This window comes from Labeo rohita, unplaced genomic scaffold (assembly GCF_022985175.1).
Source record: "Labeo rohita strain BAU-BD-2019 unplaced genomic scaffold, IGBB_LRoh.1.0 scaffold_90, whole genome shotgun sequence".
NCBI classification, from domain to species: domain Eukaryota; kingdom Metazoa; phylum Chordata; class Actinopteri; order Cypriniformes; family Cyprinidae; genus Labeo; species Labeo rohita.
This window is the reverse complement of record NW_026129854.1, coordinates 352,405-380,276: the sequence shown is the minus strand read 5'-3', so window position 1 is coordinate 380,276 and position 27,872 is coordinate 352,405. Positions and strand designations below refer to the sequence as shown.

Genomic DNA, 27,872 nt, shown 5'->3' with positions numbered 1-27,872 from the left:
ATACATACATATATATATATATATATATATATATATATATATATATATATATATATATATATATGGCTTGATGAGCAGAAGAGACTTCTTTATAAAACATTAAAAATCTTAATGTTCAAAACATTCACATTATTAGGTAATACACACTGTAATTTTGTTGAACTAGTGCTCCAGCAATCCTGTAGGCTTCAGCAGGCAGCAGCTATTTAGCATATGTCATACTTAAATATTTATGAGTGTAAAGACTTTTCCAGTGTCGTGCTGTTTGTTCGGGTGTAGTCCTGATGTTTCATCACTTTGCACACAAGGGTTTGCCCTTGAGTTTACACAGCTTTTGTGATATAACTGCAGAAGTAGCTTTTGTTTGAGAGTTGACCACGTGGTCTCAGTCTGTAGTGAATGATTCATAGTTTTTACAAAACTTTAACCGAAATACTTTTTTTCTACTTCTATTATTTTGTTTGTTGTCCTTTTAATGATTCTTTTAAAACTCTGAACTAAACGGGTGTTTATAGTATACACAATGAGTAGTCCTCTAGATGGCGCTATTAATCTAAAAATGAATATTCATCATTTGGGTCATGTCTTTCAAACCTGAATGCATTTCTCTAATCTAGAGGAACACAAAATACAATACAGTTACCACAGAGTACAAAAGTTACCACAGCTGTGTTTTTTTTTTTGTTTGTTTGTTTGTTTTTGTTTTTGTTTTTGTTTTTGTTTTTGTTTTTGTTTTGTTTTGTTTTGTTTAGTGGTAGTTGTTCATGAGTCCCTTGTTTGTCCTGTACAGTTAAACTGCCTGCTGCTCTTCGGATAAAATCTTCAGGTTCCACAGATTCTTTGGTTTTTCAGCATTTTTGTGTATTTGAACCCTTTCCAACAATGACTGTATGATTTTGAGATCCGTCTTTTCACACTGAGGACAACTAAGGGACTCAATATACAACTATTACAAATGGTTCAAACGCTCACTGATGCTCCAGAAGGAAAAAAAAAAAAAAAAAAATGCATTAAGAGCCGGGGCTGAAAACAGATTGGAGATGTGTACCTTTTTCTTATTTTGCCTAAGTATTATATTTTTTCACTTAGTACTGGCCTTTAGATGCTCACTCAACTAGCATAAAATCTACTGTTTATAATTGTATCTGTCTAGTGTGTTGTCAAAAGGTGTGATGAAGATATAACACGGCCATGAGGTTTTGTGAGTTTGCTGCCAATACTAGTATGTTCGCACTGTACCACAAGACTGTATCTGTTATAGATGAATTTTCAGATGAAGGCCGAGTTCTGCTGTCTCTACCATGGTAAGCCCTCTGTTTATAATATCACATACTACACTGTAATATTAAAATACCTGTTCACAAGTGAGAAATATTAGCATTTCTGGAAATTGCAGACCAGTTACTGTGAAATTTATGTGGATGAAAAAAAATACTATTGTGTAGTGTAAAGTATACTTTGTGATTTTGTGTTTTGTACTAGTGTAACTGAAAATATGCTGAAATGTTTAAAATTATTTTTAGATTTTTTTTTAGATCTGTTGTGAAATTAGTACTAAGAGTGTTGCTTGTGATAGTAGAAAAAAAAATGCAAGACGTCAGCCCGTTCTTCTTTCTTCCTCTCTGCTTGGTGACAGTGGTTTGTCACTTTGTATGCAGTCTGTCAGCTGTGAAAAAGTTTCTGCTTGCTCACAGAATGCGAATTTTTAAGGCAGCAGTCACTTTTTCACATTAATATTTTGTACCATGTATTTGCCTTGGAAACTTTGCATAGCAGCAGCTGTTTAGGTGAGTATCGCAATTGCTGGTAGCTGTCAGACATCTGCTTTTTTCTGTCTAAGATGAGTGTTGAATGAATAGGGTGGGATGATAGAAAAACTAAAAGTAGCTTTGAAAATCTACTGTGATAGACAAAGCTGAATACCGTCGTGAAAAAGAAGTATACTTAAACATGAATGCAATGTTTGCAGACAATGTTAACTCCAATTAAATAAAACTTTATTATAGTTTGATTTTATATTAAAGGCAGTTATTTGAATGTACTAAGAATTGATGTCAGTTGCAATTTAGCACATTTAACTTTAAAATAACATCAAGTAAAACACTACAATTAAATTATTAATCAAGTGCTTTACATGTGTTACTATGTTAGTGAACACATCAAAATAAGGCTACTTTAAAGCATGACAGGAGATTCATAATGATTTAAAGTGTATTTTAAGTATTGTAAGTAAATCATTTATTCTGACATTGCTTTACAGAGCACATTCTACATGTTTAGAAACACAGAAGTTCACGTAAGTGGCCTTTTATTTCATTAATATTGTATTATCTGTAATATGTTTTTTTTTTTTTTTATTCATATACCCTGATAGCACACATACATCATGGAGATGTCTATTTGACGTCTGCATTTACATCTGCAAGACGTATTTTTTTTTAGATTGTTTGCTCATCTGCAACACGTCTATGAGACGTTTCCTATCAGATGTCAAGTAGACGTCTATTAGATGTCTTTAGGATGTTTATGATTTAGAATGTATGTAAAACTGATGTCTGCTAGATGTTTGTACACAGCAGCTGTTTTCCAGATCAAGCGATCTTTAACAGACATTTTGCAGACGTACGTGTGCTACCTGGGCAATTAAGAGCAGTTTAACATAACAAATGGCCCTGATAGCACACATACATCAAGGAGACATCTATTTGATGTCTGCATTTACATCTGGAAGACATATTTTTTAGTGTGTTTGCTTATCTGCTATACATTTATAGGATGTTTCCTATCAGATGTCAAATAGACATCTATTAGATGTCTTTGAGGTGTTTATGATTTATAATGTATGTAAACCGACATCTTACCGACATCTGTCTGATGTTTGTACACAGCAGATGCTTTCCGTCCGTGTGTGCTATCTGGGGGACAATTAATTAATATGTATTCTAAGGGAACGTTTATTACCCAGATAGCACACGTACATCTGCAAGATGTCTGTTAAAGATCACTTGATCTGGAAAGCATCTGCTGTGTACAAACATCTGACAGATGTAAGATGTCAGTTTTACATACATTATCAAATAGACGTCTCCGTGATCAGAATATGTTATCCCAGATAGCACGCATAGATCACTTGATTTGGAAAACATCTGCTTTGTACAAACATCTGAAAAACGTCTGTAAGATGTCAGTTGTACATACATTCTAAATCATAAACATCTTAAAGACATCTAATAGACATCTATTTTACATCTGATAGGAAATGTCCTATAGACGTACTGTAGATGAGCAACCACTCTGAAAAATATGTCTCGCAGATGTAAATGTAAACGTCAAATAGACGTCGTTGAGATGTACCTGTGCTATCAGCGATGGTATCTTTTGCTGATTTTGAAATAAATTAATAACACCCCAGATAGCACAAATATGTCTGCAAGATGTCTGTTAAAGATCACTTGATCTGGAAAGCATCTGCTGTGTACAAACATCTGACAGACGTCTGTAAGATGTCAGTTTTACATCTAAATCAGAAGCATCTTAAAGACATCTAATAGACATCTATTTGAAATCTGATAGAAAAAATCCTGTAGATTTATTGCAGATGAGCAAACACTTAATTTAAGTTAATTTATGTGGTTTATATATATATATATATATATATATATATATGTATATATATATCTGGAAAAGAAATCCCAGGCACATATTGCCCCTTAATACAAAAAGTTAATTTCCCATCACAGCGTTTTCTGCTCTGATGCACACAGTTCTAGACAGTCTGGATGGCTGCGTCCCGGTTCATGGAGAGGGTTTCCAGTGACGATGAAAACGAAGACCTGATTGAGCTGGAAGCTATTAGGAGACCATGCAGAGGAGTGAAATGTGGGTAAACAGCATACAGACAGCCTGAGGTAAATCCCACTGGGAAGAAATAACTTCTTTTAACTTCTAACTTTATTCTGTTTGTAGTTGATCTGACACATTCAAATCAAGAAGACTTTGAAGCACAGCGTTACCATGAGCCTGGACACACAAATGCCCTACAAAGGAATAGCTGGTCATCTTCAACCCAGAGGGTCCTGTCCTCCATGCCTAGCCGCTCTATCAGTAAGAGAATCTTTTGATGCTATTTTTAATATGGATTTATGGATAAAGCATACAGCCAAATGTACTGGCAATCACTCATGGTCAACTACAATATACAGGTGCATCTCAATAAATTATAATGTTGTGAAAAAGTTAATTTATTTCAGCAGTTCAACTCAAATTGTGAAACTTGTGTATTAAATAAACTCAGTGCACACAGACTGAAGAAGTTTAAGTCTTTGGTTCTTTTAATTGTGATGATTTTGGCTCACATTTAACAAAAACCCACGAAAACACTATCTCAACAAATTAGAATATGGTGACATGCCAATCAGCTAATCGACTAATCAACTCAAAACATCTGCAAAGGTTTCCTGAGCCTTCAAAATGGTCTCTCAGTTTGGTTCACTAGGCTACACAATCATGATGGAAGACAATCATTGCCAAAGAAGCTGGCTGTTCACAGAGTGCTGTATCCAAGCATGTTAACGGAAAGTTAAGTGGAAGGAAAAGATGCACAACTTTCCACAGTCTGTGATGATTTGGGGTGCAATGTCATCTGCTGGTGTTGGTCCACTGTGTTTTTTGAAAACCAAAGTCACTGCACCCTTTTACCAAGAAATTTTAGAGCACTTCATGCTTCCTTCTGCTGACCAGATGTTTAAAGATGCTGATTTCATTTTCCAGTAGGATTTGGCACCTGCCCACACTGACACAAGCACCAAAAGTTGGTTAAATGACCATGGTGTTGGTGTGCTTGACTGGCCAGCAAACTCACCAGACCTGAACCCCATAGAGAATCTATTGTCAAGAGGAAAATGAGAAACAAGAGACCAAAAAATGCAGATGAGCTGAAGGCCACTGTCAAAGAAACCTGGGCTTTCATACCACCTCAGCAGTGCCACAGACTGATCACCTCCATGCCACGCTGAACTGAGGCAGTAATTAAAGCAAAAGGAGCCCCTACCAAGAATTGAGTACATATACAGTAAATGAACATACTTTCCAGAAGGCCAACAATTCAATAAAAATGTTTTTTTTTATTGGTCTTATGAAGTATTCTAATTTGTTGAGATAGTGAATTGATGGGGTTTTTTGTTAAATGTGAGCCAAAATCATCACAATTAAAAGAACCAAAGACTTAAACTACTTCAGTCTGTGTGCATTAAATTAATTTAATACACAAGTTTCTCAATTTGAGTTGAATAACTGAAATAAATGAACTTTTCCACAACATTCTAATTTATTGAGATGCACCTGTACTTTAATGTCATTTCTACTGAATTTTGTCTTTTAATATATTTATGGAATATTATATTATCTGCTTTTTTTTATTATTAAATATATAATTTTAGGATTTGAAATACACTACAAGTGCACATTCAATGCAAATATGAATGCAGTTTTACAAGTACAAGTTCGCATTCATTATAAATAAGTTTTGAAAATTTCCTCTGAACTGACATTGGTGATTTCTTTTAATCAATGTTTTAATGTTGTTTTTTTTAAGTTTAGTGGTTGTTTTCCTTGAGGAACCATTTGCATTTGCAATTCTTTTTTTGCTTTGTCTTTCCGCAGGATTTAATCAGTCGACTGCACTGTCCCGTTCCACTCAGACACAAAGAAGACGACCTCTTAGCACTGTGTCCACCACTCGCTGCACTACAGAGCAGGATGTCTTCAGAGGGCAGGACGACTGTGAGGATGATAGTTTGCAGCAGTAAAACTTTCACAATGCTAACTATCTGAAACAAAACAGATCTCATATAATGAAGAAGCTAATGTTTTTCTTGATCTTTAAAGATAAAAGCATTTGATGTACTGTGAAACACACTTTAACTTCCAGAACTTCCTCTTTAGTTAAAAAGAAAGTTAACTGAAACTAATCTGCAAACACGTCTGGCTCTATACTTCTCCAATTTAATTTCACACTTATTTACATAGACGTCTTACAGGCACAGCAACAAGAAACAGGCTGTTAAATGAGAGAGATGGAGGAAATGGTGTTTAGGTGCAGAAATCTTTAGTAATATCAGAAGTAGACATCTAACACTTTGTTTCTGCGCTCTAGTGCCAGTGACCCAAAAGGAGGAGATGCTAAACAAACTACAAGATTTGTCTGCTGCTGAATGTGTGCATGTGTTGCGTGAAATGCCTCTTAGTGTCTCTGAGAAGCGCCAGATCAGGTGACTTTTAGTCAGCATTAGTATGTTTTTTTTTTTTTTTTTTTTTTTTTAAGTTATATTACCTGAGATTCATTTGTTCTTTGTATCAAAATGGTTAATTTATTTGTGTCGTTTCTAAATGTGTCTTTTCAGAGCTCTGGTCTTCTGCGAGACTGTACAGCCTCTCTCTGTTAACAGAGCCATGTGCTGCCATCAGTTTAAAAATGGGTTCTTAAAGGTGAATGTCCTCTTGCACAGTAACATTAAGGCCTGGTTTCACAGACAGGGTTTAGATTAAACCAGGATTAGGCCATAGTATAACTTATAGTATGGCTGATAAACAAAATCCTATTGGTATACGTCTTGAGACAAAACAATGGCACTGACATATTTTCAGATAAATCAATGGAAGTTTCTTTCAGTTGAAATAGCTCAGACATGCATTTTAGTCTGGGACGTGGCTTAAAGGAGAAGTTCACTTCCAAAATAAAAATGTACAGATAATTTGCTCACCCCCTTGTCATCCAAGTTGTCCATGTCTTTCTTTCATCAATCATAAATAAATGATATTTTTTTAAGGATAAAATAGTGGACTTCTATGGTGTCTGCAAGTTTGAACTTCCAAAATGCAGTTTAAATGCAGCTTCAAAGGGTTCCCAGCTGAAGAAAAAGGGTCTTATCTAGTGAAATGATCAGTTATTTTCTAAAAAAAATATACATTTGATGTACTTTTTAATCTCAAATGCTCGTCTTGTCTATCTCTGCATCAGCTTTGTAGGGGAGGTCGAAAAACTACCATCTCATTTTCTGCTCCAACTTCAAAATCATCCTACATCGCTGCAGAAGTACCAACCCAGTGTTTACAAAGTCAACATGCAAAGGATATCCTTGCAAAAAAACAAAACAAAAACAAAAACAGCGATGTATGATGATTTTGAAGTTGGAGAAGAAAATCCCAAGAAGATCCCAAAGTCTGGGATCGTTTAGAGCCCTTTGAAGCTGCATTTAAACTTCATTTGGGAGTTTAAATTCGTGGGCACCATAGAAGTCCACTATATGGAGAAAAATCCTGAAATATTTTCCTCAAGAAACATAATGTCTTTACAACTGAAGAAAGAAAGACATGAACATCTTGGACGACAAGGGGGTGAGTAAATTATCTGTAAATTTTTGTTCTGGAAGTAAACTTCTCCTTTAAGCCTTGTCTTTGAAACTGGGGGAAAGTGTTCAAACAGGGCTTGTTTTTCAACAAAGTATCAGTAAAAGTAGTTGCTCAACTATCAAACAGTGCTCCTCGGATCAAAGTATTATTTATTATATGTTCTGTTTGATAATTATGTTACACAAGGTTGCAACACTGTTACCAAAATCTGGGACATATGTGAATACAGTTTTAAACCTTAGCCTGTTTTGCTCCATTTTTTCAATAATAGATATTTAATAAACATGAAAATGAAACAAATTTATACATTTTATAAATTTTATAATACAGTTATAAATTCTAATAAAATAAAGTAAAAAAGTGTCTATTTACACTAAGTGCAAATAGCCTGTCTTGTTGGCAGAGGCTATTTACATTCACTCTGCCCACCAACTTGTGATTGGAGTAGTCACTACAAAAGACAGCTCCACTGGTGTAGATGGTAAAGTAAGTGTTGTAGGCTTTTTGACACGATTGACCCGAGTTCGAATCTGAACTTTTTCCCCTTTTTCAAATTTCATATCGCATCCGAAAGACTTTCATTTTCAGTAAAATAAAATAGTTATAAATAAAAAAAATAAAGTATTAGGTAGGGTTATAATAGGTGTAGGGAGGGCTTATATTGTCCCTATAGAGTGGCATCCATTTAATAATTTTAATTAAAATGATAATTTACACTCAATACGGTATTATTGCATACTGTTTTATAATGTACTACAATACCAAGGTGCACTTAGTGCAAATAGCCGCTGTTGCCAAACAAAAAAAATGTTTTGCTTCCCACCACACTGTAGCAAAAGTCCCCCAAAATGTAATTTTTTTTATATCAGTTTTATATGGTATTTTTAAAAATTGTATATGTAGATTTCCATAGCTTAATGACAATAACAGTTCTCGATTCTTTAACCCGTATGTACGTGTGTTTTGATGCATAGGTTTTGTGTGGTTACGGTGAAGTCTCCCAGCAGAAATCCATACAGCTCTGGCAGGGAGTGCTTAAAAACATCAGCGCTCACTTCGGCACCGGGGTTCTGTCCTATTTCATCTTCCTCAGAAGACTGTTACATTACAACATTCTCCTCTTCCTCATCACCGGCCTTTTCCTGGTTCTACCACAAATCTCAAATCCTCCACTCAAATCCTCAAAAAACAAAAAGGAAGACTCAGATGACTTCTGGATGCTTACTGGCATGGTAAGGAGGATTTACACATATATTTCCAAAAGTCAGTGCTTTATATTTGAATTTCCAGACCCTGGAAATGCAAAATGGCCCACATTTATATCACTCAGACTGGGTTTTTTGTTCCTCAACAGGGCATTCTCACAGACTCTGTGATGTTTTATGGCCACTATACCAATGAAAGCTGCAAAGCTGAAATGAAAACTTTTCCAGAAAATTACAACATACCACTGGCGTATATTTTTACTATCGGAGTAGGCATGTTTATCACATGTGTGATGCTTGTTTACAGGTTTGTCTATTTTTTCTTATACATTGTGTTAAATACATTTCACATCATTAGCTTACCCTGTGATTAAACCAGATTTTGTTTTTCCTTTCAGTATGTCTAAATCAGACGGAAAAAGTTTCCGTGTATTCAAGACTAGCGGTAACCTAGCTTTAAAGGTTTTCTGCTCTTGGGATTTTAAAGTCAGCAAGAAACACTCCGTTAAACTGCAGTCGGTGAACATCTGCACTCAGCTGAAGGTTTGTGTCAATATGACTGTACATGTTAAAATTAATTCATGCTCCGGAGGACCAAATAACTGCACTGAAACACAAGCATTTTGGAACATGTGACCGTGGACCACAAAACCAGTCATAAGGTTCAATTTTTTGAAATTAAGACTTATACATCAGCTGAAAGCTGAATAAATGAGATTTCTGTTAATGTATGCATTGTTAGGATAGGACAGGATATTTGAAAATCTGGAATCTGATGGTGCAAAAAAATCAAAATACTGAGAAAATCACCTTTAAAGTTGTGCAAATGAAGTTCTTAGCAATGCATATTACTAATCAATAATTCAGTTTTGATAGATTTACAGTGGGGACATTTATAAAATATCTTCATGGAACATGATCTTTACCTAATATCCTAATGATTGTTGGCATAAAAGAAAAATTGATCATTTTGACCCATACATTGTATTCTTGGCTATTGCTACAAATATAACCTGTGCTACTTAAGACTGGTTTTGTGGTCAAGGCTTAGGATGTTTAATATATGTGTGCACAATGAAGTCATATAAAATGTTTTGATTGATGTCAACATGGTGATATGAACAAAAAAAATTTAGAAGGTTTGTAATAGAAATGGTTAAGGTTTAAATAGCATATGAAACTATCATGACGTTAAAGCCATATCTGCAGGCTGGAAATCCCCAAAAAAGAAGATGAAAGGGAGGAGAAACTCAAATAGTACAAAGGACAGAAATTATACTTCATTTGTTCAAGTGATTTGAACAATCAAAAACAAAGGTCACTAGGTATTTGTGCAAGAGCCATTCGTGCTCACTGTTAGTTGACTGACTTAAGCACTGTACTGTACAACTTCCAGCTATGCTGTTCTCAAGCCAGGCTCCCACAGGCTGGTCAACCACTTTAACCACCCAGAAACCAACCTGAGTGTTGTAAAATCCAGCAGCAAACTTATGCTGGTTTTAGTTAGAGAAATTAACATTGCTAAGAAACTATATATAAATTTAATGCAGAACAAATTAACCAATGCAGAACAAATTAACACTTTAGCCACTACACTGTAAAAAATAAAAAAACACAATTTGTTGAGTCAGCTTAAAATAATTTGTTACCCTGCTGCCTTAAAATTTTAAGTTCAGTCAACTAAAATAAGTTTAGTTAACTTGAAATGTTAAGTTGTACTAAGTAACAACTTAGATATTTGTGTTTGCTAAACTTAACAGATGGGTAAGTAACCCAGCTGCCTTAAAATTTTAAGTTGATTCAACTCAAATATCTAAGTTGTCACTTGGTATAATTTAACATTTCAAGTTGAATAAACCAGCCAGGTTACAAATTATTTTAAGATGACTCAACAAATTGTTTTTTACAGTGTACCTTAACATTTACTTATCATCACATAAGTAGTAGGTAATAGCAGCCTTATGGTTTGGTACATTGTTAATAGTTACTACTAGTGCTGGCAAACGATTAATCGCATACAAAATAAAAGTTTGAGTTTGCCTAATATATGTGTGTCTAATGTGTGTAATCATTATGTGTATATATAAATACAAATTAATGGATATATATAATAGTAATATGTTATTTATGTACAAAATATTTTTTATTTACACTGCCCTCCAAAAATTTTGAAACACCCTAGAAAAGTGGGGTTTTGGACAGAATTGGTATGAATCCTTTTGAATTTGTGATAATTTTGCATTGATAAGGGACAACACAGACTCTGAAAACATATTTTATTACATAAACAGTTTATACATAGAAAAAAGCGTCAATTTTCGATTCATCAAAATATCCAGCATTAGCAGCTATTTCAGCTCTGCATAATTTGGGCCTAAATTCATTGTATTCTAAACTTAATTGGCAATCAGTTGTTGAAGCTATTAAGGTGTGCTGACCCAAACATCTTATAAAAACCTGGGCCAAGTTTAAACCAGTAACCAGGCATCACAGCTGGCAAAGGGGCATGTCTGACTTTGACATGTATATATTGCCATTATTATGTAATTAAAATTAAAATGATTATTGCTGATCTTCAATGATAATGTCAAGTTACTTTAATGTATTTGCACCAAAAAATGATAAGGGTGTATGCTGATATCATCCAAAACCACACTTTGCCAGGGGTGTTTCCAAACTTTTGGAGGGCAGTGTATATATAATAGAAATTCTATAAAAATTATAATAAATACATAAACTGGTAAACATTTCTTAAACATATACGTGAATGTGCTTGTATTTATATATACACACAGTACACACACACATATATTAGGCAAACTCAAATTTGTATTTTGTATTAATCGCAATTAATCGTTTGCCAGCCCTAGATACTACATTTTATCATTCCTTTTGTTACAGTGTTTACAATAGAAAATTTTAGAAGCATTCCTCTTATCGTATTCATTTTATTTCTTACACATTGTACTACATCCTACTAAAGAAGTTATTACACTCTTAAAAATTATGTACAAATGGCCAAATTTTGACAGTAACCCACTGTTTTCCATTAAAACAGTAATATACCATAGAAAACAGTGCATAATAATGGAAAGAGGAACACAAGAACTACAACTGACTTCCAGCCACAGCCTAGATGAAATCAACTGTAATAAAAGAAGACAAAAAATCTCTCAAGATCTTAGCAAAGGATGATTCAACAACTCCACAAACAGCATTACCAGCTTCACTTAGTACTAACCAGTTTGACAGTTTGACTGAAGTTTTTAGTGAGGAGAAACAGAGGTTTTAGATGTTGATGTTTTATTGTTTCATTTGATGTTACCATTATGGAGATCAGTGTTTGCTTTAGTTAGGCTCTTGACCCTTCACTTTTGAACATTCTTTGACTGTTGTAACTGTGTCTTTAAGATGCATTTCCTCGTACGTTAGTATATGTGTACAGTTGAACTTGCAGAATTTTAAAGTGTGCTTCATTTGATAGCGTGTACGAACACATGCCAGTCAACAAGCTGTAGTTCTAGCCAGCTTCATCTTTATCCAGTGTCTGCACTATCTTTCTTTCTTCAGAAGTTATGACTGATAAAAATGTCTTTGTATTCTTCTGAGCTAAAGTTGCTTCTCTCATAATGACCTCACACAAGCACTTTTCAGTGAGGCTGTCTGTTGTTACAGTCTCCACATTTTTTTTGTTTGTTTTTGTAGTTGTTGTTGCTCCTGTCTCTTTAGTTTTGTTTTCTCTTTGAAACAACAGCCCAGGCAAGTGTTGCCACATTGTAGAACAACTAATTAGTGCCAAAAAAAAAAAAAAAACACACGTTCGTTGAGTTTTGTCTGATCAGTGTCTTTCCTCTGCTGGTGTTGGTCATGCTTTTTTTTTTTTCGATTGAACATGTTGAATGTGCATTTGTCAGGTCTTGGACGTTCTGAGAAATATTGTATTCGGTCAGTTGTCAGATTATTGTCCCAAACATTTGGCTATTCCTACTTGTTACATTCCCATTGAGATTACTAGAGGCAAAAGGGAAGTAACGTTTCAAAAAGGAAAGGTCTGAAGCGGCAGAGAAGAAAGTTGGAACCGTTCTCAGTTCCAGCACTCAATACAGTAAGATGCAAGTACATTTATTTACTATAAACAAATGATGACATATATACATTGCAAAAAGATCTCCAAGCAAACAATTTCAACATAAAAGAAGCATTTCTTCAGGAGCGGGCAAAGCCAACATAACAAACAAAAGTTTGCTACCTGCCAGAAGGAAATCTAGCTAACCTGTAAAGAAAATAAAACAACAGACAGAATTCTTATCTTACTTCCCAACTAGCAAAAACAGGAGAAAATGAGAACAAAAGAAAATGGCAACCAATTCCCTACTGCTTCAACACTATAAAAAGAAAAAAGGCAGACGACTCAAAGCTGTGCACTACAGCCAAATCACATTTAAGTTTGGTTTAAATTAAAGCTTAACACATAAAACTGCACACTACAGCCACAACACCAATATTAAGCTTAGAGCAACTCTGGGACTGGCAACGTCTTGGGAGAAAGAACCTCTCACTGGCTTACTTTCTTCATCTTCTTAAATACTGGTTCCACTTGATATTGTCGGGGAGCAGCTGGAAGGTCCTAGATTAGGACAGGAAAGCCATTGGGTCCACTAGCAGCACATCATGAATGACATAAACCATGACAATAAAACACAAATTCATACGTCCTGGTACGTAACACTTCTAAAGGAGTTTGTAATACCTGAGTCATTACTAGTAAGTTACGATGCTATTAATTTAAAAAAAATTATGCATTCATTATGAAACCGTATAAAGTTTCCAGGGGCGTGTTTACAGTTTTGGTGGCTCTAAGCAAGCCTCTCGGATCCCCTCGGTTGAAATTGCATTGGGGGCGGTATGAACAAACTTTTCAGTTTGTTAATCAGTTTCTTGTTAATAGTAGAATGTTAATATGTGACCCTGGACCACTAAGCCAGTCATAAGTGTAAATTTTTCGAAATTGAGATTTATACATCATAAGAAAGCTGAATAAGTAAGCTTTCCGTTGATGTATGTTTGTTAGGAAATGATAATATTTGTCAGAGATACAACTATTTGAATATCTGGAACCTGAAGGTGCAAAAAAAAATCAAAATATTGAGAAAATCACATTTAAAGTTGTCCAAATGAAGTTCATAGCAAGGCATATTACTAATCAAAAATTAAAATTTTGGTAAGAAAATTTACAAAATATTGTCATGGAACATGATCTTTACTTAATGTCCTAATAATTTTTGGCATAAAAAGAAATGGATAAAATTTAACCCATCCAATGTATTTTTGGCTATTGCTACAAATATACCCGTGCAACATAAGACTGGTTTTGCGGTCCAGGGTCACATATTGTGTTACTCATTTGTTCCTGTGTTGTTACTCATCAATAACAGAACAGTGTAACCATCATTTGTTTAATTTTAAAATACTTCCTCAAAGCCTATTGCATAAGCCATTTCTTGGTAGACTTTCTAAAAAAGTGCAAACACTAGCACTTTGAACACTTTTTTTTTCACAACTGGTTTAGCGTCATCATTAAAACCACTGCTGTGAAAGTCTGAAGAAGGACCTCCTGTTTGTCCAACCAAGGGCAGACAGGCACAATTTTGTTTGGTCACACCAGTGAAGCAGACATTACACACTCTAACAATACGTAACATTACAGGTAATGTTATGTTGACTTTTACAATGAAGCTTAAATTTCAGAATTACATTTTTTGTGTTTTAGGAGATGCTGTCAGAGCTCAGCTGCGAGAAAGAGAAGAGGAACTTGAGTTCAACTTTGGGCTGGTTGAGTCTACACTTTCTTGTATGGTCCATTTGCCTGGCTTGCATGGCTGCCTGCGTGCTGGCCGTTTGCTGTTTACACTCTTACCTTGAACCAGGCAGTTCCAAGGTAAGCTACAGGTCATAGTGTTGAATACACAACAGGAAGCCAACAGGATGTGTAATATTTAAGAAATCGCACAATTCATGATGGAAAACAGCAGTCACATCCTGTTCAGTTCACACACCAGTTACTTTTGCTGCCTCATTATAGTGCAAACAGCCTTATAGGTCCTTCAACAACTGCAAATACTGTCTTTTAGGCTGTTGCCTTACTGATATAAAACTATGATTCTGTTTTCAGCTTGTTTTAGTTTATTGCCTCCAAGTTTGACCAAAAAAATCTGTGCTCATTCACAATGCCATTCAAGCATTTTTGGGAAAATTACGCTTAATCCATTACAATATTGCTTTACTCCCTAAAAAAGTAACTAATTACATTACTTAGTTACTTTTTAACACTCATTAGCAATAAAAAAAAAAATATAATAATAATTTAAAAAAAATCAAACACCAAAAAAAAAAATAATAATAATTTTATGTTTATCTAAAGTCGTTTTTGGTTATTAGTATTTTTGAATTGGATCATTGAAGGTCAGCAACAAAGACACTGGTTAATAAAATGGCATTAAATACATAAAATATATTTGTGTCATTTAACATTTTAAATTATTGCACATTTGTGTCATATTCTGAGTTTGCATTTTCACAGTTGTTTTCTCATTTTGAGGAATACTGAATCTGTTTTGTGCAAGTGAGATAAATTGATGTTCACATTTAGTCTACAACTTATCTGAAAAAGTAACTCTGATATTCTACCCTTTCAAAAGGTACTAATATACGCACTTTAAGGGTAAATAAAGTACAAAGGTGTACATTTAGAAAACCGGCCCCAGTGAGAATATGCATTAAATTGCTAAATTGAAGTTTTCTGTTTAGTGTGTAATACAAAAGGTTACCACATAAAATTGTTTTAATAGTAAATACAAAATTGCACATTTGTCCCCATTCATCAGCTTTACATTTCAATGGGTTTTATAGAAACAAATTGAAATGCTTAGACTGCTCATGTTTTTTTTTTCCCCTCTAGAATTCTTAATGCATTTCTCTAAAATCTTGTTTTCGTTGTCCTTCCTTTAGAATTAAAATGGAATGCTTTATTTGATTTATTGTGTGTTTACGTCTTAGTTGGCGAACTCCTTTCAGAAACCTGTCGGTTTGCTGACACTGCCTTTGGTTGTGTCTTGTGTCAGTCATCTACTGCCTGGTTTCTTCGACATGATATCCAGTGTAGAGCATTACAACTCTCCGAGCACTCGGATTTACGTGTCCATTGCAAGGTCAGGGTAACCATTACTTACTTTGCTTACCATTTGTTTACTTCCTGTCTAATTCTGCTGTGAGCTAAGCTGTATTTCCTTTCAGTGCAGCAGGAAGCAAGTTTAACATGCTTCATTTGATTGCCATTTGATGCTTTAAATATTTGCTGCTCACTCTAGTGTAAAGTTTCAATTTAGCATGACTCTTATCTTGAGAATTACTTCAAATCTTTCAGAGGTAGTGTTCATCTGTTTCAATAGCAAGAAAGTCATCCAACCAAACTATTAGGTTGTATTATTTACTGTATGTTTATATTGCACACTGTGTGTCAAGGTCAGCAAGCAGACACTTTGATAATTTGATAATTTGACCTTTTTATAACATATCAAGATTCTCACATTTACGTTTACATTTTCACTTGATCATTCAGCAGACGCTTTTATTCAAAGTGACTTACAAATGAGGACAATGGAAGCAATCAAAATCAAGTGCAAGTGACAATTTATTTTTTTTTTTTTGCTAAAGAAAACAAATAGATAAACTAGAAAAGAATAGAGAAAGCTAGTGTTAGAGGCCTTGTTTTATTTCTTTGAGAAAACACACAATTAGAAAACAAATAGAAGGCAAGACTTTAAGGCTCAAGTGTTTTTTTTAATAAAAAAGAAAAACAAATAGATAAAATAGAATTAGAATAGAGAGTGCTACTTATTTCAAATAACCCCACAAATTCCATGATATTTGTGATATTGGAAGAAAGTTTGTTACCTAAAAAAACTTGATCATTTAAGAGCATGAATACAGCAAGTACATGTAACAAGATTTTTTTTCACATTCATTTGAAACTAGATTTCTACAAAAAAAGATAATTTTCTTCATTTTGCTCTTTTTTTCATTTAAATATACATCAGTAATAATAAACAACTTAACTGTTGAGATCGTAGTTATACAATAGTTCAGTAATAGCCTTGAATTTCCTGTTAAGTCTGTTGAAACATAAGACTGTTTGTTATCGATAGAATCAAATATTCAGTGCTCATCAAAGAACTGTCTGTTTCTTCTTTCACAGGAACCTGTTGTTGAAGGGTTGCATTTTTGGTGCATTGTGTTACTACTGGCTCAAGAAAGTTTCTGTTGGGAAGGATGGACAAACGACATGGCAGGTGACCAAAAACATGAAACCTGATCTTTTTAAAACCTAGAAACAGTATGTTGTTATTATTTTGTTACAATAATATTGATTAAGCAGCCAATCCTCTCAGTTTATTGACTGGTTTTATGAGAATATTACAACTTGTAATTAAAAGTACAATTACCATGTGGAATCATGCACTTTTTTTAATACCCACTTTATGGGTGTATTTGTAAAATATGCTCTATTATTGCTCTTAGGTTGACTTTTTAACATTCTGTCAAGGGTCTGCAGATAAATAATAGCCTTTTTGGCAAATTGTCATTTACAACCATGTTGTAATATGTAATACTACAAATATAATAATGTATACATATATGAGATTATTAGTTGAACATGAAATGAAGCTGGCTTGTTTTCATTTGTGCTTGCTTGCAGTGCTGGGAGACGTTGGTTGGTCAAGAGCTTTATCGTTTGGTTTTAATCGATCTACTATTTGCGATGACGTACATCATCTTAGCAGAGTTTCTGTGGGGGTAAGTACTCGCATTTCTTTAAGATAGCAGTGATGTTTAGCAGGATTTGTTGACTCTTGCTGCCCTTTCAGGCTGTGTATTAGAAACATCACATTAAGAAGAAAGAAACTAGAGTTTGACATCGCACGAGATGTTCTGGAGCTCATCTATGGTCAAACGCTTGTGTGGTACTGTCATCTCCTCCTCATGAACAAACATAACATTGTATTTTGGTAGCCTCTCACTAACAGTCTTTTCCATGTTCTGTCTTTGTAGGTTTGGTGTGCTGTTTTCACCCCTGTTGCCTGTAGTTCAAATTGGGAAACTGCTTGTACTGTTCTACCTGAAAAAGGTCAAGATCTTCATAGTCCTATTTAGGCTTTATTGGGTTAGGGTTAGTGCATGGAGAATAGAAGATTACATTCAATGCTTTAAAGGGATAGTTCACCCAAAAATTAAAATTCTGTCATTAATTACTCACCCTCGTGTCGTTCCAAACCCGTAGGACCTTCAGTTAACTTCGGAACACGATTTAAGATAATCTGAGAGGTCTCTGACCCTCCTGTAGACAGCAAGGGTACTACCACGTTTAAGGCCTAGAAAAGTACCAAGATAATAAACAAAGTAGTCCATGTGACATCAGTGGTTCAACTGTAACTTTACAAAGCTACGAGAAAACTTTTGTGCACAAAGAAAACAAAAATAATGACTTTATTCCACATTTTCATCTGTAATGTGTCACTTGTGGACGCGCGTTCATGAGTGTACCCCGATGCATGCGTGGCGGCAACAGCGCTGACCCAGATTTAGTGTTATGATGTTAAACACATGCACCGCACAGACGCACGCTGTATGAAAGCTATTGAAATCTATTTATCTGGGTCAACCGCGCCACGCGCATGCGTCGGGGTACTCTCATGAACGTGCATCCACAAGTGATGCAGTAGAGATGAAAATGTGGCATTAAGTCATTATTTTTGTTTTATTACATCATTGCCGACAGAATGTGTTTTATCATCTAGATTGTAAAAAGGGTGCTGGCTAGCACACGCGACGTCCTCTACCTGAGACCTGCTTTGACTGGTAAGCGCCTGTGAGGCGAATACTACCAATGAAAACAAAGTCAACATGGAGAGAGTATGTGTTCTGTAGCTGGAAATACAATCATTAATTTGAGTTTATTTCTGTCAAAGGCAAGAACATTATTGTGCGTTGTCAATTAGAGGGGAAGAAGACCTTTTCAACTGTGAAAAACTCTTAGAAACCTTAAACCAGCACCAAAACATACCTAACCAGCATCCCAGCATCAAAACACACCTACCAGCCTATGCTGGTTTTTTCACCAGGGTAATCTGTAATTTAATTACTTTTTCAGAGTAACTTGCCCAACACTGGTCAGAGACCTCTTGGATTTCATTAAAAATATCTTAAATTGTGTGCCAAAGACAAAAGAAGGTCTTAAGGGTTTGGAACGACATGAGGGTAATTAATGACAGAATTTTTGGGTGAACTAACCTTTTAAATATAAAAGTGTAGTGAAATTCTGCCATCATTTACTTACCATCATATGTACCATCAAGAAGTTATTTGCTGAATGTATGTGCTTAGAATAGTGAATGAGAATTCTGGAATACTGCCAAGCACCAAAAACAAACAAAACAAAACAAAACAAACAAACAAACAAAAAACATAATAAAAGTGGGTTATGTGACTGACAAACTCTATTTCAGTTTTTGTGAAAAGATACAGTACAACAGCTTTGTGAGAAGCGACTTATGACTTGCTCATTCTCATCACATTTTTTAAACATGCTATGTTGTAATCTGTCACTTGACATTCAAGAATCAATGGCATCAGTGACATCAAACCTGGTACAATACATTTAAAAATATATTACTACTATTTTTGAATTAGCCATAAGTATGACTGAGCATTGAGAACACCAGTGGATGGGGACATTATAAGTAAATAACCTTAATTTTAATCTGTTCCTCACACAAAGCTATTGTATGGCTTTAAAGTTGTGGAATAGAGCAAGCTATGTGGGCTTTCTTAATTGTGCTTTTTTAAAATTTGAGAAAAATGTACAAAATCTTTAACTTTAGAGGTACAGCATTGACTATTTTGTACTGTACTTACTCTTAAATGGTTCATATATTAAGGGTACATATTACTATATTAATATGCACCTTTTTGTGGTGGATAAGGTACAAAGTTGTGTAAGGGTGATCTGGGTGGTTATTTCTGATAGTATACCTTTCTTTAACCTGTTATCATCCAGTTTGAAAGTATGGAAAAGAGCAGCTCTGACTTTCTACCTAACATTTCCTTTTGTGTTTCATGAAAGACAAAATAATACTGGGTCAGAAAGAAAACAATACGGACTTGTAATGACATGATGTCAGAAGTTTCATATCTGGGATAAATGTTCATTTTGCTGCAGTAAACAGTGGAAAGAAATTGTCTTTAACTGTGCAATAATTCATTAGAGATGTTTTATTTATATTATTAGGATATCCAGGGTCAATTACATGCGTATGTTTGTCACCCCCTTTATAGACGAGTTTGATGATGAACTTCCAACCACCCAGGAAACACTGGAGGGCCACTCAGATGAGCACATTCTTCATCAAAATCCTGTTTTTCCCCTCCTTCACTGGGGCCCTTGCATGTGTCATTTACGCAATGTTGAGGTTTGTCTCTTCAAAGTATATATTCACTTTCTCCAGAATAATGCTGACAGAAGACAAAATCTGGCAAGAAATAAATAATGTATTAATACACACCCCAGAGCTTCCTCTCTACAAGGTACACTGTAAAAAACAAAAAACACAATTTGTTGAGTCAGCTTAAAATAATTTGTTACCCTGCTGCCTTAAAATTTTAAGTTCAATAAACTCAAGTAAGTTTAGTCAACTTAAAATGATAATTTGCACTAAATAACAACTTAGATGTTTGTGTTTGATAAACTTAAAAGCTGGGTGAGTAATCCAGGTACCTTAAAATGTTAAGTTGAATCAACTCAAATATAGTATAGCTTAACATTTCAAATTGAATACATTTTTTGGGGGTTGACTGAACTTAAAATTTTAAGGCAGCCAGGTAACAAATTAATTTAAGTTGACTCAACATTTTTTTTTACAGTGAAGTCTATCATACTGGTAAAAAGTCCATTTGACACTTTTAAAGGGATACCTGTGTCAAAAATAATTCACAACACAAAAGATATTTAAAGAATGTTTCAGCAGATTTTGTCCTCCATGTGGTCCTCCATAGACAATTTATACTGCATGTTTGTGTTGACAAAGAAAATTATGTCGGTTACATCAAGGCATTAAAGTGCAAATATGTTTTGCTCTTTTAGGGTCAAGCCCTCATCAGATTGTGGGCCATTCAGTAACGTCACCAACATGCTTCTCTTAGGCAAGGAGTGGATCATGGGCCTGGGGAAGTCGAACCCCAATATGTTCTGGCTCAGCTGGGCTTATGATCACCTGGTGGACAACCCTATGTTCCTCTTCATCACTGCAGGCCTGTTCCTGTGAGTATTCCTCACTCATAGGTCTGCTGGATGCAGAATAAATATTTTAACAGTCATCTTTGTCTCTTTCCAGCTCCATAATATACGTCCAGATGCAAGTTTTGGATGGCCAAAAGATGGTCGTTGCCAGGTTACAAGAACAAATAGATAATGTAAGTATATTATGAGCCATGTGGAAAAGTACACTAGCATATTTTAAAAAAAAGTATTTATTACTTTAAACGAATATACCTAAGTGTGAACTTTATGTTTTGGGTACTTAAACAGCCATTTAAAAGTTTGGGATCAGTAAAATTTTTAAAAATGTTTTTTTTTTTTTAATGAATTCTCTCATGCTCATCAAGGCTGCATTTGCTTGATCAAAGTATCTGAATATAATAAAATATAATTAAATAAAATATAATTTATTTCTGTGATGCAAAGCTGAATTGTCATCAGCCATTATTCAAGTCTTCAGTGTCACATGATCCTTCAGATATTATTCTAATTTGCTGATTTATTACTTTTATTATCATCAGTCATGTATTCAAAATAGAACAATATTGCTATTACTTTTTTTATCAGTTTAACACATCCTTGGTGAATAAAAGTATTAATTTCTTTCAAAAAAGAATAAAACTTTTAAATGGTAGTTTATATTGTTACAAAATATTTTTTATTTTAACAAGTCCTGTTCTTTTTAACTTGTTATTTTTTAAAGAATCCTGAAAAAAAGTATCACAGGTTCCAACAAAATATTAAGCAGCACAGCTGTTTTCAACATTGATAATAAATCAGCATATTAGAATGACTTCTGAAGGATCATGTGACACTGAAAATGGGTATAATGATGCTGAAAATTCAGCTTTGCATCACAGGAATGAATTACATTTTAAAATATATTCACATAGAAAATAGTTATTTTACGTTGAAATAATATTTCAGAATAATACTGTTTTTTCTGGATTTTTGACCAAATATATGCAGCCTTGATGAGCATAAGAAACTTCTTTAAAAGAAAAACATTAAAAATCCTACTGATCCCAAACTTTTGAATGACAGCGTAGACGCATGTTTATTGCAATTTAAAAAAAGCAAAAAACAAAAAGTAATTTATACTAAATGTAATTAGTTAAACTTAAGAGTGTTTTTTTTAACGTACTTAAGCACGACTTTAGTTCTTCATATGTAATTTCATAATTCTGTTGTCTTTGAAATATGGTTTAAGTGTACTGCTGAATGTACTTGTAATAACACATTTGTAAGTTGCAATTTAGTATTTAAAATATATTTAAAGTTAATATTTAAAATATACAGCAAACAAACAAACAAAAAAACACACTAGTTAAAATGATATTCAAGTACTTTAGTCAAACTAACATACATATAAAGTACTTGAATATCATACCTTTAAATACTTTGAATTTGACATTATTACAAAGTATCTTAAGGGAGAAGTTCACTTCCAGAAAAAAAAAAAAAAAAAAAAAAAAAAAAAAAAAAAAAAAAAAAGGCAAATAATGTGCTCACCCCATTGTCATCCAAGATGTTCATGTCTTTCTTTCTTTTTTCATTTGTAAAGAAATCATGTTTTTTAAGGAAAACACTTCAGGATTTCTCTCCATATAATGGACTTCTATGGTGCCCTCGAGTTTGATATTCCAAAATGCAGTTTAAATGCAACTTCAAAGGGCTCTAAATGATCCCAGCTGAGGAAGAATGGTTTCTTTCTTGTCTGGGATTGTTTAGAGACCTTTAAAGCTGTATTTAAAATGTGTTTTGTAAGTTCAAACTCGGGGCACCATAGAAATCTATTATATGGAGAAAAATCCTGAAATGTTTCCTTCAAAAAAACATAATTTCTTTACGACTGAAGAAAGAAAGACATGAACATCTTGGATGACAAGGGGGTGAGTACATTATCTGTAAAATTTTGTTCTGGAAGTGGACTTCTCCTTTAAGAAACAGTCATGAAACTAATAGTATATTTTTATTATCTACAAGTACAGTTTTTAAAAATATATTTACAAAACAATTGCACAATTAGGCTTAATTAAGGGGATACACTGTAAATCAGTCATTTTTTTATACACTTCTGAAAGGAAAATATTGTTTGGCCCAATTATTAAACATAATGAGGTTGATTCGGCAAGAATGGCATCCCAACTAGATTTCTAATTTCTACAGAAAATCTGAAGCAGACACACACACACACACCAAACCACCCACCTACATGGTTAATCTCCATTGGTGTAAAGTTTGTATACTCAGCTAAACAGCATTTTTGTTTTATCTCCTAACAGAAAACATTTGCTTTTTCAAACAGTTTTTGAATTTCAAAATACACTTTTCAATATGTTTTTAAGCCAGTTAATTTATGACATGCACACCTCCTCAACAAGCAGTGTGCTTTAAAGTGTTATTAATGTGTCTAACACACATGGTGTGGGATCATTAACACACAATAGTAATGCCTTTGTAAGCACCACAAATCGCAATATCTGGTTACAATTTCTTGTTCATCTTATTTGGCTTCTTAGGAAGGTGAGGATAAGAAGTTCCTTATAGCTAAACTCCAGGCCCTCAATGAGACGAGTGCTCAGCAGTAGGGTGAGCTTACTCTCTTTCCTTTTTACTAGAAATTCACACTTTACTTTCCTTTGTGCAACCAGGATGCTTGATGTTAAGATAAATGAATGTTTGACAGATCAAAACAAATGCCACAGCTTGATTTCCTTTTGTGAACAGGGCTGTGTTTCCATGACCTCACAATCTGTCACAATCTCTTTTTTTATATCCAGGAAGGCTGAATTCTACAGAACAGAGAATTCGGACAACAGCTTTTTTTTTTTTTTTTAAGTAGTGTCCCTGTCATTTAGTCATGTAAAAATATTTTAAAATGTAAATAAAAGGGTTCATTTTTGCTATAGTTTTGAATGGTTGAGGGATCATAATTTTAAATATTGTGATCATAATTTTAAATATTTAGAGAACTGGCTATCAATATGCAGTCAGTTTCTTGCAACATTTTAATGATGTGATTCAGTTCATCGCTGTCTTTTGGAAGTTTAAAATCAATAAATAGAACACATCTGTAAATGACAGATTTTTGGAATTTTTAAATTATTATTCTTATTTATCACACAACTCTGAAATGCTTGTGTCTGACTGGTCAAATACAGCATTCCATGATCAATTTTTTTTTGGTGTATTTAATTTGGACAAAGACTGCTAAGGTCACTGGACATTTTAATGGTATGTAGGTCTATGCACTGGGTTAAGATTTTATCTGAACCTGTCAGACTGAAATCTGAAGAATTATGGTCACATGCTGCTGACAAGAGCTCGGAATCCTGTGATGTACTGCATTTTGTGGGAGGAGTTTCTTTTATCTGTCTGGCATCCACCTTTATAAAGGTGCTGTAAGGACCTACTTTGGCTCATTTGGCTCCCAATGTCACACCACATCAACTACAACAGTCATTCAGTCACCCGAGAAAGGTATGTGCATTGCAACGTGTGTTTATTTTCTTTTTGCCGTTTAGATTTTTTACCCATTACATTTATATTTTCTACATCTGTTAGTCATTAAATCAACTGATTAATTATGTTGTTTTGTATAATTGCTTGTTTTATTGCTTGTTTTTAGCTTAAGCTTAGAATAATTGCCTCAGACATTCTATGAATCCATATATGTACTATATATATATATATATATATATATATATATATATTATTATTATTATTATTATTTTATTTTATTTTATTTTTTTCAAAGTTTTCAAAGAAAATAAAACAAGATTACTGAGATATGCTTTACAAGAAATAATTAATTATTTGCGAAACCAATTATAGTAAAAACTGTTTAAGTAAATCCTACCATTTTTTCTCCCTATGTAGAGATTCAAAAATGGAATCCTCACGTTTATACATCCATGTCCCAGAACAATACAAAGGATTTTATACATCTGGAGAATGGGTAAGCTGACAAACTGTTGCAGTTTTACAAATTCTCTTTCCTCATGCGCATCTTGTCAGTAAAGCCAGTTCTTTGATTAGTAGTAAATCTCCATCACGTGCGTTCAGCTGGAGTGGCAATGAATGCACAGAGCCGTCAATCACTGACGAGCTACGCAAAATAGCATTCATGAATGCAATTCATCTGCGATTATGAATGCGGTATTGCGTAGCTTGTCAGTGACCTACAGTTCTGTGTAGTAATAGCCGCTCCAGCTGAACGTACCTGATGGAGATTTACTACTAATCACAGAACCGGCTTTACTGACAAAATGCGCATGACAATCCCATGCCATTTATCGTGCAGCTCTAATTTTAAGGGTAATTTTATACCAAATACTTTAATATAATTAATTGTTTTTAATAAATTCTTAATTTGAATGGCTGTTAATTATACAATTAAATCAACAGAAGAAAACTGGGTATACATAATCCATAAAATATCATAACAAAATAATACAAAACACATTGCAGCCTGATACAGCTTGAACATGCAAAATGATTGACAGGCAGAAAGATAGGCTAAACAAATAAACCGACCGTAATCACATTTGTTTTGCAGTTGACAGAAGTTTTAGACAGGTGTGGTAATTTGGGACAGCAAAATCACTGGTACTTGTCAGGAAATATTATCTGAGTGCTATTCCATAAAAAAATCTTTTCCCACTGGCTTTCAGCCTGTTTTGGGCGCAAGTTTAAGGTTTTGCCTGAGACGCTGCAATAGGCTCCAGACTCCCTGCACTGCTATACACACTACATAAGTGATCTGGAAAATTAATGGATGGAAGTATGTGATTTGACTGATGTCTTGTCTACCCTTTTTCACAGGACCATGGGATTTTTGTTACAGATTTGAATCCATGTTTAGCACGAAGTGACGTTCACAACTACTTTGAAAAATTTGGGACAATTACAGAATGTATCGTAAGTACTTTTACATTTGAAAGCCTTTAGCGGGGCAGGTGTATGTTATGTGGAAATTAAATATGACTCTAAATCAACTTCTAGTTGGTGGAATGATTTGTGTTGCTTTAGTAAAATATACCAGATGAACTGTCTTGCTTGTAACCTTTTCTTTAGTAGACAGTTAAAAACTAGTTGAGTTAATAGTGAAGTAGAGCTGAGATAGAGAGAAAAAAAAACATCTCTGTATGTTGGGTGAAACATTTAACCCAGACAACCTAGTGCTGGGTTTGTCCATTTTTGACCCAAATTGGCTGTTTTTAACATTTTAACATTTTGTCTGCAGTGTACTTATAGACAACCTCATATTTTTGATGATCTTTACTGTAAAGTTTTGCTCCTCTTGTAATTTGTGAACGATAAACAGGTCCAAACCGACAAGTCATCAGAATGGCCAAAGGGTGTGGGCTTTGTGAGATATTCATCTTTAGAGGAGGCTAAAGCAGCACAAGAAGCTGGGCCACACTGTTTTGGAGGTTTTCAATTAAGGATCACCCAAGTTGTTACACCAAAAGTAAGTAAATTATCTGTTTGTTGCAAGAAGATCTAAAATCTCTAAAGACTATCTTATATTTCCATGCTGTCTGGGATTGGCCCATGCTGGTTTGGTGCTGTTTATGAAGGTGAACCAGCACTAACCAGCATAAACCAGCACTATACCAGCACTAACCAGCCTGGACCAGCTTGGAATCCACGCTGGTTTATGCTGGATTTTTCAGCAGGGCTTAGTTAGCAAACAATGCTTTTGGGAAACGCACCCCTGACTGACTAAAGGAAGCTTTCTCGTTAAGATAGACTGAAGGTGTGGTCACATTTACTGTTGCTCTGTGCAATTTTGCGTGCAAAATCAGTGGTTTAATGGTTTAAAACTTCCCCACTTAAGTTTCGATCTTATTCAGGTTGGTCACATGAATTCACTGCATCGAGCAACAAAAACCTGCTTGTTTGAAAGAAGAAACAGTGGAGCTTTTATTATATGCAAAACTGCTGCAATTTCACTAATGTGATTGCACTCTAAAAAGGCTTTGTAGAGACACCAACATCCTATACCAAGGACCAGCATCTAAAATACAGAGCTGATCTTTTCTGAATCGACAAGATTCCTCTAGATATCTATCCAATAACATTCTTTTCATCGCTAAATGGCAGTTGCTCGGTTTGAAACTGTTTGCGTTAATTCTTGTGATGCCATCAGCTAGTTGGTGTTCTCATGTAGTCATGAATCAGTAGTCACATGGCATTTTAAGTTCAGGTGATTGTCTCAAAACAACCTGGCATTGGAACTGTTTGTCTATAAGCTACCATGAGTAGATTTCATAGCACATACTGCCGTTGAGATGAATGGAAAAGCTGAATGACAGGCCTTATATTATGATTTGGAATGGAGTAGCATAACATAAACCCATTTAGAACTCTCTCTCTCTCTCTTTCAGCTGCCTGACCAGACCAGATGTGACCAGAGCCAGTTAAATACTTCTCCATGCCAATCCTCCGTTCAAACAGACCTGTGTGTGAGCTAGAAGTGGAATACAGGAGCTCTGACAGTTGCTGGCTGGAGTGATTTACGCTAAATATATTTTTTTGTTACATTTTGTACCTAACATTAAAAACCCTGCTTGATTCAATGTTTGTAAATGATTACTTTTAAATGTACCTGAAATGCTGAATAAATGTATTCTAAGACCAGCTTGACTCTTATTGAAAGATATATATATATACATATATATATATATATATATATATTGGATGTAATGATTATCTTCATCTTGGACAACAGAGAGCTTAAGTAGAACTGAGCTGACTTTTTTGACAATTATTCAGAACCTCAATTAATATGCCTTGATGCAGAACCTGATTTTACCAAGTACGACATGTTCCTGGATCAACATTGTGATCAACCAATCAGATCTGAAAAAACAGTTTAT

At 34.4% G+C, this 27,872-nt stretch overlaps 1 protein-coding gene across 3 annotated transcripts; it reads left to right on the top strand.

Annotated features, from left to right (window-relative positions):
* Positions 1-1,217: 1,217 nt before the first annotated feature.
* Positions 1,218-27,648, top strand: LOC127162340 (transmembrane channel-like protein 6). Of its 3 annotated transcripts, none has more exons than XR_007827319.1 (25): positions 1,218-1,304; positions 2,261-2,296; positions 3,765-3,879; positions 3,967-4,104; positions 5,662-5,781; positions 6,155-6,269; positions 6,402-6,486; positions 8,385-8,642; positions 8,765-8,922; positions 9,014-9,158; positions 14,386-14,553; positions 15,672-15,823; positions 16,870-16,963; positions 17,371-17,468; positions 17,540-17,635; positions 17,724-17,799; positions 20,007-20,140; positions 20,812-20,988; positions 21,062-21,140; positions 23,508-23,577; positions 23,769-24,468; positions 24,868-24,946; positions 25,813-25,908; positions 26,315-26,461; positions 27,381-27,648. XR_007827319.1 is itself a non-coding variant. In XM_051105131.1 (21 exons), the coding sequence occupies exons 3-20, from the start codon at positions 3,780-3,782 to the stop codon at positions 23,574-23,576; spliced, it is 2,262 nt and encodes a 753-aa protein (XP_050961088.1). In that variant the 5' UTR covers positions 1,629-1,787; positions 2,261-2,296; positions 3,765-3,779; the 3' UTR covers position 23,577; positions 23,769-24,677. The 3 variants fall into 3 exon arrangements, 1 of the variants encoding a protein (XP_050961088.1); XR_007827318.1 differs by lacking the exon at positions 1,218-1,304 and adding an exon at positions 1,629-1,787; XM_051105131.1 differs by lacking the exons at positions 1,218-1,304; positions 24,868-24,946; positions 25,813-25,908; positions 26,315-26,461; positions 27,381-27,648 and adding an exon at positions 1,629-1,787 and having other exon boundaries at positions 23,769-24,677.
* Positions 27,649-27,872: the final 224 nt, after the last annotated feature.